The 18,800-nt window shown below is 40.9% G+C and overlaps 1 protein-coding gene across 1 annotated transcript; it reads left to right on the plus strand.

Annotated features, from left to right (window-relative positions):
* Positions 1-4,969: 4,969 nt before the first annotated feature.
* LOC103772760 lies at positions 4,970-9,212 on the plus strand (the record flags this gene model as incomplete). Its single annotated transcript, XM_008940106.1, has 2 exons — positions 4,970-5,459; positions 8,995-9,212. Coding segments are annotated over exons 1-2 (708 nt in total), but the record flags the coding sequence as incomplete, so codon positions are not given.
* Between the last annotated feature and the right edge of the window lie 9,588 nt (positions 9,213-18,800).

The raw sequence follows: 18,800 nt of genomic DNA on the forward strand, positions 1-18,800 counted from the left end.
TGAACTGCTGTTTCTCTTTGCCTAGCTTCTTGAGAAAAGACCAGCTGAACAAGTAGCTAAATAGTTTGAGGTACAGTGTCATGTTCAGAATGTCAGTTGGGCAAATTATTCAGGCACAACTCTGAAAAAGGAAGTCACTTTCCTGGGGAATGGAACTGGCTCATGACTGATGTGCCTGATGCATGAACAGAGCAAATTGGGGCTGTCTGCACCAGCTTATACAGACAGGCCTGAGGCAGAGCTTAGAAACAGAACATCGCTTCTTCAGGAGTCTGTGTTTGTAAACCAGCCGCCCTGGGCTGTGAGAGGCACAGCAGGAAGGGGTGTGTTTGCTGCTTGCCAAGCTAGATGCAGGGAAAGGTTACAGTTGACCAAGCTGAGGAGCAGGGGTGGGGTTGGAAGACTTCCATCCAAGTCTAGCCTGTCAAGCCCTCTGCAGACTCTTTTAATTTAGTTTTCTGACTGCTTTCCCTGTATATTTGTCTGAAACTGCTTCCTGGGCTTATAGCTCAGGGCAGGAATTTTGAAAGATTTCAGGGTAGTAATTTACAGCTAGCCAAACTTCCAGGTCCTCTCAAAGATAATGTGTGTACTGCTGCAGATTTAACCAAACAGCTTCCTTATTTGTATGGATGTTCTTAGGTCTCCTCTGAAGTGCTGTAGCTTGTCACGAGTCAAACTTGAAAATCAAAGCCATGAGATCAAATAGTCGATCAGTCTTTCTGTTTCATTGCTCAAACACCTTGTATGCATTGCAGCAGGAGGGTATGGGGGGAGAATTGTAGAGATATTTGAGGCTTCAGAAGTAACTGTGTAAAGATTAACATAAAAGGTGAAGTCACATACTCGCCCATGGGCTAGTTTAGATGTGAGAGTGAGATTTGAGAACTCCTGAAGGAAAAAATCAGACCCATGGGTCATGCAGTGCTGCATCAATGGGACTAGCTCGCTCCCAGGAGGAAAAGATAAAGCATCTAAAGTAGTGGTCAGCAGTGTAAGTCAGTGTTCTTTGGGCTCTAATAAAAACAGTAGACCTTCAAGTTTACCTTAGTGTTTTTCAGTGTATTTGGAGAAACTTGATCCAGCTGAAAACGTTACCAAATGGAATTGGCTATATGCATTTCATAGTAGTACAGGATACATGTTTTGTAATGCTTTCCGTAAGTTGGTTCAGTGTGTGCTGTGGGATGTGTTGGCAGCATTTCCTTACCTTTATTTCAGTATTTTAGTTGTAACATGGCTAATTTAACAATTATGAGTATATATCTAGTTTGCAAGAATATGTTCTTGTCCAACTGTTCCCTCCTATTATATCTAGCAAGTACTCTGTTCTGTAGCTCTCTCTAGTCCTTACACTCCTTTTTCATGTTTGATTTGGTATTTCTCGTGAGTTCTCAGACTCTCTGCTAGCCTAACATCAAGAAGTCCAAGGGTGGATATTTTTTTTGTTTTTGTTTGGTGGTTTGTGGTTGGTTTGGGTTTTGGTGTTTTGTTGTTTGATTTTGTGTTTTGGTGTTTTTTGTTTTTGTTTTTTTTCTTTCAGTGGGAGTGGTACGTTCAGTTACCGGTTATATACCAGTCAAGTTTTCTGAAAAAGAGAAAAGTCAATATAGAGGCAACTAGATGCTTCCTCTTTCATGTTTGGGAAGTGAAAATTTCTGATTGCTGGTTTAAGTCTGACCCCAATCCTAGCTGTACAAACTGGCCAGACACACAGAACGTGAAACCACCCTGAAGGTCGAAGTAGTGGTTTTTTGGTATGATTCACTGTAAGCTTCCTGTAAACTTCTGTTTACTATTTAAAATGTGCTGTATTACAGAACATTGTAAAATATAGCTTTTACTGTTGTTTAGAGAGTTTCTGTGACTTTGAAAATATTCATGGTACTTTTCTTAGATGTTTTTAACTTAATGGATTTTAGTTGTTTAATATTGGAGTGATAGAAATAGGGGTGCTTTGTTTGCTGGTAGCTAATTGTGCAAAGGATTTCTGTGTTTTCGTAAAGCAGAAGAAATACTTGAAAAGAATCAAACAAACCCCAAACATCCCACCCAAATAGACCAGATTTTATTGAAACAGGGTTTTGTTCAATTAATCTACTCTAGAGAGAAACCCTCATCAGCGTTTGACTTCTGTTAGTCTATGTAATTTTCTCCTAAGCAAGAGAAAATATTAAGGTACTTGGGATGCATCAAGGATAGAGACAGCTTAGTTGGAGCAGAGGCTGATCTACAGCAGCAGAAATTGGTAATTCCACAATGATGAATTCTGGATTTGGAAGCTTGTGCATTGCTGAAAGCTGTTGTTCATGTGTCATTAGCTACCAAGTATTACTGCTGAGAGACAGGCTGTAAAATTCAGAGTACCAGCAACCTCTGCATGTTTTCACAGACAGCGTCTGCTTCTCTCGGTGATAACACTTGATGTTCAGACTTACTACCAAGGACTGGTATGCAGACCAAGGTCACTGCTAAATCTTGTGTGCCATGCTGAGGGGTGCAAAAAGTATAAGGTTGCACTTGCAGGGAGAAGTCGACAGGATTGTGACCCTAAATCCGCCAATGAGGTGTTGCATCTGATAGACGTCATATTCAGTACAAAGCTGAGGGATCATGAGAGCTGGGCTTTTTTCTTCAATGGCCAATATGTGAGGGTGACTCCATTCATTGTGCCATTGATCCCAATCCTTGTGTTTCTGAATCCAGTTCCAGAATGCAGCTCCTGTATCTGGTTCCTATCTGCTGCTGTGTCCAGTCTGGGACCTTCTCCAGTACCTGCTGCACAGCATCAGTGGTGACGGTGATGTACACTGGGGGGGGGTTGGTTTAATACTAGTTTTGTATGTGTTTGTATATATTCCATTTTATTATTATTATTTTAATTAAAGCTGTTTTACTTTTCTTATCTATCTCTCTCTTCTTCCCTTTGTCTTCCCTTTGGGAGGGGTGAGGGGTTAACAGAGAGCATCTGTCATAGGTCTAGGGGGAGTCCTCACCCTAAACGACAACATCATATAGAGCAAGAGACTGATTTCCAGGGAGAGCTTTTCCCCCAGTATATTGTATTATAGCAGAGAGCACTTGGCAGTTGGAATGGGTGTGCACACATGTAGAAAGGAGGCTGCAGCCTTTGGGCTGTCAGGAAGAGTTAGATCTTGGGTGGTGACATCAGTGAGCCTGGTGAATACTCTTCCTCTCTCAGAAAGAAACCCGTTCTCCAGCTGTACTGTAGCTGAACCAGTGGAAATCAATTCATCTGGATTCTCATTTGCTGCCATGAAGTGTCTGACAAGATCTTTACAAGTGCGTCACTTCTGTTAATAAGATTTTTAGGAAACATTAAGCTATGGTTAAGCTTGGAGTCAAGTGTTATACTGCTGAGCTGAACTTCTGCAGGTGTTGGTCTAGGGATGCAGGAGCACTGCTAGTGCTCATACCTGTCTCTTTTCATCTACCTAAATCTTTTGCCAAAGATGTTATCAACTTTAAATTGTGCTTCTGCAGTCTTGTTTTGTGTACTGCTCCTTAGTGGTGACTGTATGTGATTAATAATGCCCAGGAGCTCTCAGGATAGCAGCCCAACTAGAGGTGGGGCAAGAGGCTGAAGGAGAAAGAAATGTGCACCTGTATCCTGTAGCTATGCTGGGGAAATCCCATCAAAAAGCCTATGTCTGGCTTTCCTTCTGGCAGGTGATCCAGAGACTCAAAAAAGCTCCACCACCAGGATTGTGTCCACTAGGGGCTGTGATACCACTGTGGAAGCAAGATAGTCAGGGGATACCTACAAGCCTGAGATGCTCTGCATGGAGGATGGCTCTGATACCTTTCTGGTCTCCTGAGTAATGCCTGGACTAGTGTAGGAGGTGAACTGGAAAGTGAGCAATAAACTTTGGTGGCAAGCTCTGAATGCTGGGTGTTGTGCTGAGTATCAGCTCACCTTTTTGAAGGCAGAGCTTGATGCCTTCTATAGACCAAGATCTACATTGTGTTGGTCATTTTTTCCAAACTGAATCCAATGACTGGGTAATTAAATCACTGTGTAACAAAACAGCTAACAGCCTGGCATCAGTCTACCAGATTTTACATGGAGGCTAGACCTATGAGTTCTGTGCTTAGAAGTAAGAAGGGTGAGCTTTTACAGAGCAAAGTTAACACTGACCTGGCGGCTAAAAGGCTTAGCCTCTCTAGCCTACACAAAATAGTTGGTTTTCCCGTGTTGCTCTGATAACTGTTTGTTTGTGGGCTAGAGGGCTTCCTTAGGTTCTGAGTACTTCCAGAGACAGCTAAAAGAGCACTGAGAGCTGTGGGAATGAGGAGGGTATTCAGTGGGGAGGCACCAATGTCTGAGGTGCTCACAGGTGTACTCCTGAGCCTGAGCTGCAAATGTTAACAGAAGGACAGGTGCATAATCGCCTTGTTGAATACACAGTTGAAATAACTGAGCTCTGTTGAACTGTTTGGCTTTCAGCTCCTGCAGGCAATTCGGGCTCCTTTTGAGCCTTTGTGGTGGAAAGGAAGGGCCGCATGTTCTTGCAGAGTGTTTACCTGTGTTGCAACAAACCTGGTTACTGATGCCCAGGCATACTTTGATTGATGCACAGATCAAATGACTGTTGGGAGTGGCTTTCGGGGTGATGTCCCACCTTCGATGATGTCAGCAAAAGATTTTAAAAAATTCAGGTGTGGCATAATCTGCCAATTAAACTGATTAGTGCTCTGGCTGAGTCTGGAGAAGGAGCTCTGGCTCTACAGCCCTGCTTATTGAAGTATTTTGTTTAATGCCTTTGTCTTGCCTTGTAGTAGACTTGCCTAGTACCCTCACTGCAGCATGCTGTAAGCTGAGGCAGGATACCAAGCCGAGGGCTACGTGCCAGCTCTCCTGCCGTCCGGGGGGATCTCCTTGCGAACGCTGCGGTCTTCTTGGGAGGGGTGACGCCAGTAGAGACCTCGTGACTGGGTGGCTTGGGAGATGGAGCGCCTCGCTGCCCTGCTGGCAGAAGTGAAAGCTGGCCAGGAGGCGATGCAGGCTGGACAGAAGGAGCTAAAGCATGACGTGGAAACATCTCAAAAGGAAATCAGAACGGTGTTGGCGCTGCAGAGGAGCCAGCAGCAGGTGAAAGAAGACCTCAAAGCGGAGGTGGAGTCCAGTCATTTGGATATAAGAACTGTGCTTGAGGAAATCCATCGAGTAAGAGAAGAAATGGAAGCTCGATTAAATACTCAGGCTGATCTGGTCTTACTGATCAAAGAAGTGAGCACCAATTTAACATGTGTAGACAAGGCTTTCCAGAAAATGGAGGAGAGGCAGAAAGTTTTTACCAGCCTGCATCTTCCTACAAGGGAAAATGTTGAGCAAGGATTTTTCTTTGAAAAATGCTTACACAAGACGCACACGGGTTTTGAAAAACCTGTGGAAGCTAACAGTTTGGATGAGGAATGTGAAAAGAAGGTGCTTAGGGGTAAGACAATGGTGACTACAACTGTGGGGAGAGGAGTGAGGCTGTTCCTACTTGTGCTTGCCAAATACTTTGACTCTTTGGAATACTTTTAAGAAATGTAATTTGTTTAGAAGTTAAATCTCTTGCTTGATGAAAATAATTTCTAGCTAGTGTAGACATTAATACACCGACGTTTCCACTAAATGGTGTGCTAAGCAAAGGAAGGCTTTTATTTGGCTCTGCAAACCAAAAATTGGGTGATAGATCTGAAAAAGCAGCAACCGTGCACGAGATAGAGAGGCTCAGGAACCCAGTGGGACCAGGGAAGCTCTGAGATAGTCAAGTACAATGTCAAGCACTGGGCAGCACCCCAGCATGTAAATATAACTTTGTGGAACACACCCTACTGTACAGACAGTTGCGCATTTCTTACTTCTGAACACCTATTAACTAGAGAAACTATGTATGGGAAACAGTTTGCTTAGTGGAAAAGCTTGGGATGGGTCTAATATTCTCTCCAAACAACTGGAGTCAGCTGCTGCCATCCGTGTGGTGACTGTAGAGGGAGTGGGTGGATTTTGGGATCTTTACCAAAGTCATAGGGTATTCTTTTTGCCAGCAAGGTATCGAATCTTCAGTGAATAATTCAGGAATCTGAAGACTTAGTCTTCTATAAATCACTGTTAATTTTATTTATTTACTTCTACTCTTCAGAAACTGACCATTTCAGCTAGATTGGATACGGTGTTGTTAAGCCTGTTGGAGAGGAGTTCAGTACCTAACTTATGGGTGGAAATTATTCCGCTTTACAAGTCTGACTGTATAAAAGTGGCAAGTAATAAAAAGGCCAAAGACTTGGGCTGGTAACCATTACCGTCTTTAATTTGGAGTCCGCTACTGATGTGTTGTATCAGTAATTAAACTCATGATACTATTGTTTTAATGAAAGCATGGCTTTTGTTTTGACATTACAGCATGCTTTCTATACAAATCTGGAAACAATCTGTCATTGCCCAGAGGTATGTAGGCCATAAATAAGCATTGGAGTGTTGCTGGTGTTAATCTGTAGAGGCAGCTCATGATAGAGGAGGGGGTTCATGCTAGCAGAAAAATGCTTTTCAAGATTTGAAGTGGCTGTGTATAGCACATGTCTGTGATAAAACTGCCAACAGGAATGTCACTGTATTTCTCTTAAGTGCATGGTTTTTGTCCAGCTTTTTTAGTATAGTATTCAGGGTTGGCTTGGTTGGATGTTTGACTGAGCTTCTAGGAAAAGACTTGGTAGTCTGGGTATCATGATAAAAGCAGTGGTGTGATGCTGGCAAACAGATAAAGGCAGGCTGAACTCTGGAAACAGTGACTATCTAGAGACTTGTGTCATTTGTGGCTAGCTGTTGTATCACTCTATTTACAGGAAATAACTTCATTAGGTAACAGCATGTGATGTAATTTTTTTAAAAAATTGTCTGAAAAAATTTGTTCAGGTTTAACACAGCTCTGTCAGAATCAAATAGATGTACAAGTTAGTTCATATAGTTAATTAAATGATGACATTAGCATCTGTATCAGTGAATTTACCCAGTACCCTTAAATCAAGAAGAGTGCTCTACTTCTTTATTGTAAGTGGAGCTTTCAGGAAGAGAGGTGGAATATATGTGAGCCAGTAGGGCAGAGGAGGACTGACTATACATGTTTATTTTCTAGTCCCACCCCCCCTTGATTATTGCCTCTTGTGATTTTTTGAAGGAGCCTCAGAAGGTAACCAGTATTTTCCTAAACACAGTATTCTCTATAAGGTTGCTGGAAATCTGACATGGTTGCTCTCAAATGTGAACTGTCATTCATTTAAAGAGACCTACTGAAAGGACATAGTTACATCTGCACTGCCAGAAAAGAAGTGGGTGCATTAGATAAAATGGTGGTAAAAATAAGTTAACTAGAACTGGCAGCTAAGCTTGATCTTTCTTTCTCCTGCAGATTTATATTTTGATTTGGGTTATCACGTTGGTGCACCTTTTAACAGCTCTACTATTAAACTGCAAGAAGGTTTGGTTGTAACTGAAAATTTACCCTTAAACAGCAACTTTGAACAGAAGTGTAGTGGAATTTCCAAGAATACAAGAGCATCTGAACATGATAAAGCAGTATGCTGACAATTCTGACTCTGAGGGATGACAGAAAATCTTGCCCAGAGAGGATTTATTTGTAAAATTGATAGGCTTAGGAGGCACTTACTACTCAGCTTAGTAAGAGAGACAGAGAGGACATTAGTATTTTGAACAGGAAACTTGTTTTGTACTGAACAGGAAACCTGTTTTCAGATGCTTTGAAAACAAGTGAAGGCTGTGCAAGATGGATGTGTTCAATAGTTGATGTGTCAATCACACTAATATTAATTGAGAATCAAATCTTTTGTTATTAAGACGGTCTCCAGAGTATTGCAGAGTCACTTGACAACCTTCAAACCAGATGCTTGGTTTTCAGAAGGGATTTGTGAGCAACTGCTTCTAGTTGGTTAGCTTGTCCCCTGTTTTTTCTGGGTGTTCCCATTTGTCTTTTTTCTAAATCTCACCTCTCAAGTTTTTTCAGTTTATCTTGAATAAATCTTGTTAAGTTGAAACTGTACAAAGTAATCTGCTTAGATGTCTTCATTGAATTGCCAAGGGATATTTATGTATTGCATCAGCCTTTTATTGCAAAAGTGTTTGCTTGCTCCCTGCGGGATCCAACGGGGAGGACTGGCCCTCTGTGCTCTGCAGCACTGTGCTCCCTTTCCAGTCTGCAGGCAGCAGAGAAACCTGGAACTTCTGTGGTGTTTACAAGTCAAGCGCTGGATTATGTAATGTGGTTTCCTCTGACAGGAGATGATTGTGGACTGAGAAGGGATTGAGGTTGCAACATAACTAGGAATATTAAATTGATGATGTAATTCCTGGACTGTGAAGAGTAGCAGGGCAAAGTCGAAATATATTACATTTTGCATTTTGTTACATTTTTCAAAGTTTCATCCTTGTGACTGAAATTGCTGATACTAAGAAATGCTGCACGACGTCTAGTTAATAAAGCTTAAACCTGAGCTGCAGAGAGGGGAGTTTTTGCAATGAAAATTTTGAAAGGGAGAACAAGACCAAGTAAATGTAGAAAAAAATTCAGCAACACTTTAGAGTGCAGGAAACATGAAATTTGTGTTGCAAACAAAAGTGGTAAAGTCTTGCGTTAGAAATAAATTACTGGATAGGCAGGATGACAGATCTTGCATTTTTTGAAAATATTTATTCAAAGCACAGTGTGAAGAGTACACTGAAAAGTAAGCCACAGAATAGGTGAAGGTGAGGATGAACTACAAAACGTTGTACACATGGTTATGGTGTGAGAAATTAACCTGGCATATGATAGGGTCTGCTCTGCAGTGCTACTGAAATAACCCTTTCTTGTAGTTGCTATTTCAGGAAGTGTTTATACGAATTGATAACTACTTTCTTTTACAGCTGTCTTTTAAGTTTTGGTGAGACTTGAACATAAAGTGCATATTAATTGGTGATTGTTGTTGTTTTAGTTGACAAGGGCAAGCAGCGGAGTCCCAGGAGCTCATGCATCCAGACTCAAGCCTCTACAGATGCTCATTCATCTGGCACAAAAACAGCTGAGTTGACACAGTACAAAACAAAATGTGAGACCCAAAGTGGAATCATCCTGCAGCTGAAAAAATTCCTGACAAGCAGTAACCAGAAGTTTGAAGCATTAACAGTTGTGATCCAGCATCTGCAGTCTGAGGTAAAAACTTGCAGATAATCGATTTTAGCTTTAATTTTTTGGAACCCTTCTCAACACGTGCTTCTGAAAATATTAGTATATCAGTATGTTACATCTGTGTTTCCATTCCAGTGATGTCTGTTTTACTGTGGAGGCAGCAGTAATCCTGCTCCTGGAGTCAGTTGGATAGAAAAAATAAAAGCCCTGACGTGGGGTTTTATGGCCTCTTTGCAGCTTAAAAACTTTTCTAAAGAGGTCTTGCAATATTTGTAGTCAGAGTCCTTCAGGACTGAGTACCCTTCCACACATACTTCAAGTTCTGCTCTTGTAGGAAACACTAGTTTCACCAGATAAATCTCCATGACCTTGCTCTGTTATCTGACATTGGATAAATGAGTATGTAAGGGGTAGATATGTTTTTGACCTGTTCAGAATAAAGTGGGAGTTGTAGTGGTTTTATTTCTTGAATCCTGCATTACTGGTGGTATCTTAAAATCACCAACATTTAATTAAAAAATACTAGAAGTGCACTTGGAATTTAGAGTGGAATTAACCTGATGTGATTCAATGTTTAATTGTTCTCATCTGTTTAATGTATGTAATGACCTAATCAGTTTGATATTACACTAGAAACTTGTGGTATGCTTTGAAAACTTTTGAGAGAAGAAAAATCTGAAGTTAAGGAGATTATAATAGTTATGGATTTATGCTGCAACAGCTAATGCAGACTCTAATAACAATTTTTCCTGCATTTATAACTAATGTTCCAAGATTGGCATCAATTTTGTCTCAGCTGCTCTGACATGTGGTGATTTTATAGCCCGGTGTACAAAAAAGCACTGAGTTGTCTTACTATGCTGCCAGAAATGTAACATTCTCTTCTTGTGCAATAATATCTGCTTGCTCTCTTTTAATCTGAAAATACCGCATTTAAGTCCAAGTCTACTTAAACTCAGTACGAGCAGTCTCCCTGAGCCAGTTTTCTGGGTTTGGTTAGTTTTTTTTTAAACTCTTGACTGGAACACCTTTCTCTGCTAAGGAACTCATTTAAAATTTTCAAAGCAATTTGATACAGGATTTTTGGATGCCTGTCATCTAATAGGAAATTGTGAAATTTATGTGTGAAATTCTCACTGCTAAGCTTCTGTGCAATCTTGTAATTACTGTATAATAAGCACTTTGATTTTTTGCTAACTTCTATAATTAAATATCTTGGCCTAGATTCTTTTCTTAAATATTTTGTATTGCAACTTTGTAAAATTCAGGAATTCTTTATCAATGTCATATTTAATGAGAAGAAGCCTGTCATACCTATTTGATTCTTCCAGGCTATTTTACAGGTCACTTAGTCTAAACATGATTTTTAAATTTGTTAGAATAATTGGAACTTTTTTTATATAAAAAAAAAAAGGGGGGGGTGAAGGGGTAATATTTGTTGAAAATGGAGAGAAGAGAGAACTAATAATTTTGCTTCTGCTGCTGCTTTTTTATTCTTTTGCAGATGGAAGAAAAAAAGAAATTTTATTCCTATCAAATTGTATAAAATTGATAATCTTGGAGTTTTAAATCTAAGCACATGAAACAGGGCTAAATATAACATAGTGATGCACTTTCATACCAGTTATTGGTATTGAGATTATTCTGCCATTTCCCAGGATAAGACAATGATTGCTGAAGTCACTGTCTTATTCTTGTGTACTAACCATAGGGGTAAGGACTTTTCTACCATGGTGGTGTAAAGAATACTCAGAATCTGGTATCTAGCTGAGAGAAACATCCTGTAGGATTTATGTGTTATAGGGAACATTGTGAAGAGTTGGTTTGCTTTTTTGTAGTTTTTGGTTTGTGTTTTCCTTTTTGATGAGGTGTGGAGTCTGGTATAGCCAATTTAATCTCAACTGGCTATACATTTATTTTTCTTGAAGTATCTCTTGGGGACCCCTTCAATGTAGTTTTCAAACTCCTTAGGTAAACTTGGGGAAGAAACGTGGTGTTAGGTTTTAGCTTATGAGTCAGGGGCTTGTAGTTTGTAGCTGAACTACTGCAGAGGCAACTGAAGGTAGCTTCAGCTTTTCTGGTTTGGGAAAAAAACAAAACAAAACAAACAAACTTGTGGCTGATGACATGAAGAGCAAAGCTGTGCTTCCATTCCACCCAGCAGAGCACGTGTGAAGGAAGGGACACCATGCAGTGTAAGCTGATGAAATGCTTTGCGGCAGCCAGGGCAAAGGATGGTCCTGCTTTGGGCTCCTCTGGTGCTGGTCTGTCCCTGCAGAAGGCTGGATGAGTTTGCAGCTACCAGAAAGTGAACCCAGCCAAAGAGAGCATTTCTTTGCCAGAGTAGCAACGTGGACTGTCCTAATGTGTGGTCAGAGCCAGTGTGAGGGTGAAATGGGGTGGAGGACAGGCTGCCTGGCTGAATGGAGAAAAGAGCTGGAGCGAGCTGTTAAGTCACTTTGAGGCTGTGCAGCCCAGGCCGAGCCTGTTGGCAAAACCTGCCCCAGCCCCTCCTGCTTTCCCTGCAAAGCTGAAGTTACTGGGAGGTGATTCAGTTGTTGGGTTTGCTTTCCCTTTTTTACCAAGAGGTCCCAATGCTTTTGTGCACAGGAGTTTAAAGTTGCTTCTTATGAGCTCATTTGAAATAGGATAGCTGTGAACAAAATCAGGACTTGCTGGCAAATGACTACTGTCAAAAATGTAGCCAGCCCATCTGGAATGAAGTTGGAGGCTGCTGCTGAAGGGTTAAACGAGTCTGAGCAGTGCTGCTGTACTGTTCCTAGCCCAGCAGGAATCTCTCCTAAAACTGTGCCTGAGCTTAAACCTGTTTGTTGCAACGTTTATCTTGGGGCTGTCAATAACAGTTGGCTCTGATAATACCTTCACACTTGAGCTGTCAAGGTTTGTCCAGGGAATTTCTGTGCTCAACTTTACCAAGGCTCCTCTGAAATTAAAAATCCTAAAACCCCAATTTCTACCTCACAGGAGCTACTGTTGCACTGGGTTGACACCAGATGAAAGCCCCCTTGGTGTCCAGAAGGCCACGCTGCACCTTGTTCTGTTGCTAGCCACGTGTGTGGTGGTGGTGGTGTTAGAAACATGCCCTACTGCAGGCCAATCACAAAAGCAAGCTTAGTCTTTCTAGACTGCTGTGCTTCCCCTGATCCTCTAGTAATTCCTGTGAGTTCCTTAGCTATCTTCCTGGGTTTTATTGTCAAACAAGAAAAGAAAAGTGACAGTACAGAGGAAATGGTGAAATCAGCCATTTACAACAAGCGCATGAAGTGCCAAGGAAAGCTGTTTTCCATTAACCTTTAACTGCTTTAACCTCTGAATTTGCACTACTGCATTTGAGTAGGTCTTTTAACTTCCTCTGGTGTTAATTTTACATATTAATTTTTAATTTATTTCTTGTCCCTTCAATAGTGGATGCATTCACAGGGGCTTTAAATATATGGTTTATCACTGCCATAGGTCAGGCCATGGCTGCTACTCCTGCAGCCCTGCCCTATCTTCCCTTGCCCTCGTGTCTGCACAGGCTAGTGCTCGCCTGGCCTTGAGATGCCAGTTCAGACACCCAGTCAGGAAAAAAATAATTATTATGGGTCTAGTTTGAGATGTCTGTCCATACCCAAAGTGTTATGGCTACACCCCTGTGCAGTGTTTAACTGCAAGGAGTGGGAGTGAAGGACCACCAGCACTGAGGTGAGGTGGGAATGTGTGCCTGAGAGGTCTGCATCTGTGGGTGGGGAGCCAGGTGCTCACTTAGGAAGGAAAATCCAAACATCTGGGGTTTTTTTCTGTTTGTTTTGTGATGTCCTGCAAGGGTTGCATCACCAGCCGATGAGACTGAGACACTGGCAACTCCTGCCTAGCCTCTACTTCTTACCTCCTGGGAGGTGCTCTGCTCCCTCCCCTGTCTCAGGTCTGCCCCTGGCAAGGCTACATGATCCCTGCTGCTGGGGAGTCTGACTCCCTGCCATAATTAAATTCTTACATATTTGGGGGTGGAGGGTGTTTCTTTTTGCAGCACAGGACTAGCTTACTTACTAAAATATCTTGGTTTACTTTTAAATCTGTTTTTTGTAACCTCAAAACCTGTTTAAGGGAGGTTTAGCTTTCAAGGGGAAAGGCCATTTTTTGTTAGAATGACTTGAATGGCTTTGTGACTGTTCAGTGTGAATTGGCAAATACTACTTTTTCATTCTCTCATTTTAATACATAAATTGGCATATTCAGGACTATGCAGGCTGTTTAAAAAAAAAAAAACTTTAGACGATAAAATGTTTATCATAAACACCCATTTCTGTTCTACTTTAATAAATGAATCTAAATGTTTCAAGAGTACTTGCAGGAGTCTGCTGTGGAAATGAGCTACAAATTTATGCCTGTGCTACAGAGATAAACAGAAACTAAATTTCCTTGTTGTATTTCTCCTGATATGGTTATGGGAAGACTGGTATTTACAGTTCAAACTCCATTTGGGAATGACTGTGGTGACATCTCCAAAAAGTTTCCTTCATAGAGGGAAATGCCACTTGAGAGGCTAAAGAGCCTTGACAATAATAGGTGGATGCCACTAATTGTGGATGTCACACAGGAAGCAACATAGTAATGTGTTAGCAATTGGGTAGCTGAAACAAGCTTCAGTATTTCTAAGTGGAAATACAAATCACCCTTTAGTATATGAGCTCCTATAGCTGGCATTTCCTGACATGTGGATGACTAAGTCAAGGTACTAGGTTTGGGGGGGAACTTCTCAGCACTTTAAAGAAGTGATTTTTCCCCCCCCCATCTTGGAATGCATAGACATGTATGAAAAAAAGTTGTCCTGGCCTTTGTGGAAGTTCAGCAGAAAATGTTAATATTTATCAAATGAGAAATGCATATCCAGTTTAAGCAGCAGAAGTGCATGTTGCATCACTAAACCCAAATGGATTTATAGTAAAAGGAAGAATTTTGGAAGAGTCATATTTTTGGCCTATAAATCCAAAATATATTGGCAGGCCTGTTGTTTATAGCAGCTGTGTTTCAGTTAAGTTTATATTTTTGATTTTTGTAGAACCTAACATAAAACTTGACTGACTGGCATTAAGATTTTAATCCAAAGTGTGCTTCTGCTCTTTAAGTCTGGCTTCCTGAAATATGGACATAACTTCCTGTAAGAGAGAATAAGGATATCTAATTGAAATAATTTTTGTTTCTTCAGATTTAAAAAAAAAAAGTCATTTAGAGCAGAAGTTAAAAGAAAATATCTTGAATTTGAGGAATTCTAATATTTTCTGTTCAGTAAAGGAGAGTATTTGTGAAATAACACAGTAGCTTCCCCCCCAAGGCAAACCTCTAGGCTCTGTCAGCTTGCATTGGAGAAGCAGCTGTTGGAAAGCAAGGAAGTTTCAAATTATTCTCAGGGTCCCTGTAACACATGGTTGCTGGTTGGACAAGAATATTTTCAGCAACAGGTTGAAGCTTTGTTAGGCCTAACATCCAGAAAAAAGATTTTAATCCATTAATTACTGTGAAACTAGACTGTAGTTGAAATAACATTTTAGAAAACGCCTCAATTAAGCAATTTATTGGGCATATCTGAGTATTCAGAATGAGTAACAGCTAGAGACAACTGAGAGTCCTGTCCTACAGCTTATTTCTCCTAATGTGCCTCTTTCAAGAAGATGCAGAATTAATGACAGTAGCAACCTAGACGTATCTATTACATAGATACATAAATAGGGAGAGGTTAGCGGAAGAAAGAAAATAACATCTTTGCTTCTTGTTTCCCTGTTTTGTTTTGTTCTGCCTTTTCAGATAAAATTTTGAACAGTGTCAGCAACTGAGGGATGTGTAACAAATATTGTAACATTGTGCTCAAGCATAGCATCTCGTATCCTAACTTTTTCAAATTCAAAGAACTTCATGGAGATAATTATAATTTCATAAATGTGAGAACTGCAGTTGTGGCAGAGTAACTTGTTAAAGCTGCATGGTATCTGATGGAGACTGTCTCATACTCCGATGAGATTAACAGAGACAAAAAACCTTCAAACACTGAGAAATAAGTAGTTGCTCAGAGTGAACTTTTTTTATGAGACCAGAGTTTTTATAGGGATGAAAGGAGTAGTCGTGTACGGCAAGTGAAAAATATTAAAGAGATCAGAAACCCTGTAGAAGTAGAAAACAGGCTGTAACAGAGAAGTTAAATAGCCCATATTACTACACTTGGACTTAACTTTTGTAAAGCTGTTGCACGAAGATGAACATCAGTGCTTCGGAATGGGAAAACAAAGATCCCAGGTAAAGCTTGTAAAGGTGTAAAGAGCCCGCAAGTGTAAGATCCTTGTTAAATATTAAGTGGAATCCTGTTTGGCTGGTTCTCTGCTTTAGTGTTTCACACTAAACATGAGAGAATAAGCATCTGATTCTCTATGAACGTAGCTGGCAAATGATAAGTAAAATATTAGAAATTGTAGTGAATCTCAGTTACTCTCCTAAATGTTGTAGTCTGAGGCTTAATTCTGTTTGAAGTAATAAGTCAAGGTGAAAATTGCATATTTCATTTGGTAAGAAGGCAACAGATACATGAACAAATGCCAACAGTAATTTAGAAATAGCTGTTTCACTGTAGGTTTTGGTTTTTATTTAAGATGGTTAATGGTATTGTTACTGCAGTAGTAGCCTACTACTCCATGGAGCAGGGGGAGTAAAGTCTGTTTGCCATGCCACTTCCTTGGCTCATTTCTTTAGCTTGCTTTTAGCTCTGAGTGCTGCAAAAAAAATAACATTTTAAGGGTTCATTTTTTAAGCAGGATGGGAGTCAGGTTTGTGTTTTGTTGGTTTGTTTGTTGTTTTTTTTAAAAAAAAACTTCTAAAATTATTGACAACTAATTAGATTTAGTTAGAGGATTGGGTTTTGCCAGCAACAAAGGGACAGGAGCTGGTACAAATACTGTAGTATAAGGACCAAAATAAAGCAAATGTCATACTGCAAAGCAGATGTGAATGGCTCTTTTGTTACCCCTTCATAATTACATCAAGGTTGTAGCTGATGACACATGAGTGACTGGAGCTTATGCAAAGATATGATTCAGTTTCTACAGTACAGCAAACGATCATGCTCATCTTTTCATGACTGGTGCAACACAAGGATGGAGTAGACTCCCAGTTTCTAATACTTTGTCCGTAAGATGTATATCTACTCATCTGAGAGAGACCCATCCTGCATTAAGAGCAGTTGGCAATGGAGACTGCACCACTATTAAACAGTTAAATCATAATCTGTTCTTCCATACAAACCAAGTCCATCTCCTGTAAGGTCTAAGCACTCATATTACAGAACTGCTTACAAATAACCATAATTTATTACTATTTTTTTAAAGTTGCTCGGTATTTCTAAGTTTGATTTTTAGGAGTAAGTGCTTGTGGTTTGAGCAAATGGCTTTCAAATATGAGTCTTTCCTTTCCCAGAATAAAATTAATTTGACCCTGTGTGTGACAGTAAAATACATTTAAGTGCTTCCTTTATGTTCTATGTTCTCTAAACAAATTTAATTTAGTCTGGTCTAATAAAATGCTTTTTAAGAAAGCATTATAATGAAAGTTTTTATATTTGATGTGTAATGTTCTCCTTCCATAATTCTTGGCTGTCAAAATGCCTTCTTTATGACCTGTATTGCTGATAAAACCAGAAGGCTGATCTACAGCCTTCCAGTTCAGAGCTGTTGCCACCTGTGAGTTCTGCCTGTGACAGGTGCAGTTGGTGCCCTTTGTGTGTGGCCCGGAGCTGCCTGCCTGCGTGCTGCAGAGCGCTTGGTACCAGCATTGTCTTGGCCCCTCTCCACCCCCTCTGGGCAGGGAGCACGTCACATCCCAGCCTTAGGAGGGGAAGGTTCCAGTATGGGCACGAGACTTTTCTGTCGTGGGAAAAGTCGCAGGACATGACTCGATCCCCCCCAAGGCACTTCCTGACCCCCAAGTGGGCTGTGGCTGTTCCTTTGCAGTGTGTTAGTGCTCTGCAGTCTTCAGTTGTGGCGATGCACGATGCTGCTTCTGGTAGAAGATAGAAGGCTTCACCTGAGTTGAGTACAGTTTTGAGGAAGATCTGGAAATATTAACCTGAGGATGAAAAACTGAGTGAGAGGGTTTTGTTTTTTTTTTTTTAAATGACAGAAGCTTGCTAAGAAGTGTGAAATGCCACAGAGCTCCTGGAGGAGGTGATGTATTGGACAAGGTAGACTAGGCAACTGTGATATGTAGCTTACCACATAGATATTGGTGTGACATAGCTGCTTGAAATTAAAAACCAAACACCTCTCCCCCCAGTGTCTTGGTATATAAATGTAAACTTTTCAGTATTGGTTCTTGTGACTTCTTTTAGCAGTAGGGTACGCATTTTTGTTTCTACAAAGAGTGTAGATCTTTAAAATGTGAACTGTGATGTGTGGATAATTACTAGCAGATGGGTGGTGTTAGTTTATTTGGACACGCATACTTGAACATGGGTTGTGCTATGGTTTGCTCTTCACACTATGTAGCTGTTCCAGGACTTGTAGCTCTTAACATGGAGAAAACTTCTGGCAGGTGAATAGGACTTTCGGAAAGGCACAGCCTACCTTTGGCTCTCAAAGCCTTGCCTTCTAGGCAGAGCATGGAGTTCCATACCAGGGCCAACTCGCCTGGCCAGCAGCAGGACTGTACGGGGAAATCTGAAATGGTTAGTCCAGCTTGTTTCACATCCTCTCAAGGAAATAAGAATTGCCAGTTTGCTATATAAAACTGCATGCTCCTGGGTTTGGGGTCTGCAGAGGAGCTGTGGGAGACTTGACAAATAGCCACTCATTCCAGCTTGAGAATTGCTCATAACCAGAGCTCGTGGAGGTATCTGGTGTGTCTCTCGTGCAAAGATCTGGTATAGGCATGCAGCCAGAAGGTTGGCTGCTTGTGTGCTTGGTACAAATACCTTTTTTGTTCATTCTGGGCTGTGAATTTTTGCAGAGCTTCCTCCTTTTGAAGCAGAGCAATGGAAACTGTTCAGATGTTGATGCCTATCCACCCTTGTATGTAAAATGACCCTAGGCCGGTCTGTTTAAATCTCAAGCTGTAGCAAAAATAGCTGGTTGCCAGGAAAAATACTCTTGAGCCTGTAACTAAGCTGCTTAGTTGCCAGTAACAATGAGAAATTCCATCATTCATTCTGTTCCTGACTTGGTCATTTTTGTCATCTTGAAACTCTCATGTTCTCTAGTCCCCTACCTGGAACTGCTTCTTTTGCCACCCAGTTGTAGTGGGGCATACCTCAGCTCCCTGTCCTGCGATGGGCCACACATCCTCCTGAAGTCCTTCGTCAGATTTTCAAAATTTGAAGGACTTTTCCTAGTGATTCACAGAACAAGAAACGTTCAGGCTTCCTTCTTTGTGCTGAGAGCTTTTGTAGCATCTGATAGCAGAAGTGCACCTCCCTGATACTGCCTGTGGCAAAGCTTTTATTCAAAAAGTCTGTTCTTTTTCCTTCCTACAGCCTCCATTTTTATGGTAGGGGGAATGTTTTGGCTAAAGCTTGATGGGATTTCTTGTGCGCCTACAGTAGATTCTTCTAAAACAAGAAAAATGGGTACCTAG

This window comes from Merops nubicus, unplaced genomic scaffold (assembly GCF_000691845.1).
Source record: "Merops nubicus isolate BGI_N331 unplaced genomic scaffold, ASM69184v1 scaffold540, whole genome shotgun sequence".
NCBI classification, from domain to species: Eukaryota; Metazoa; Chordata; class Aves; order Coraciiformes; family Meropidae; genus Merops; species Merops nubicus.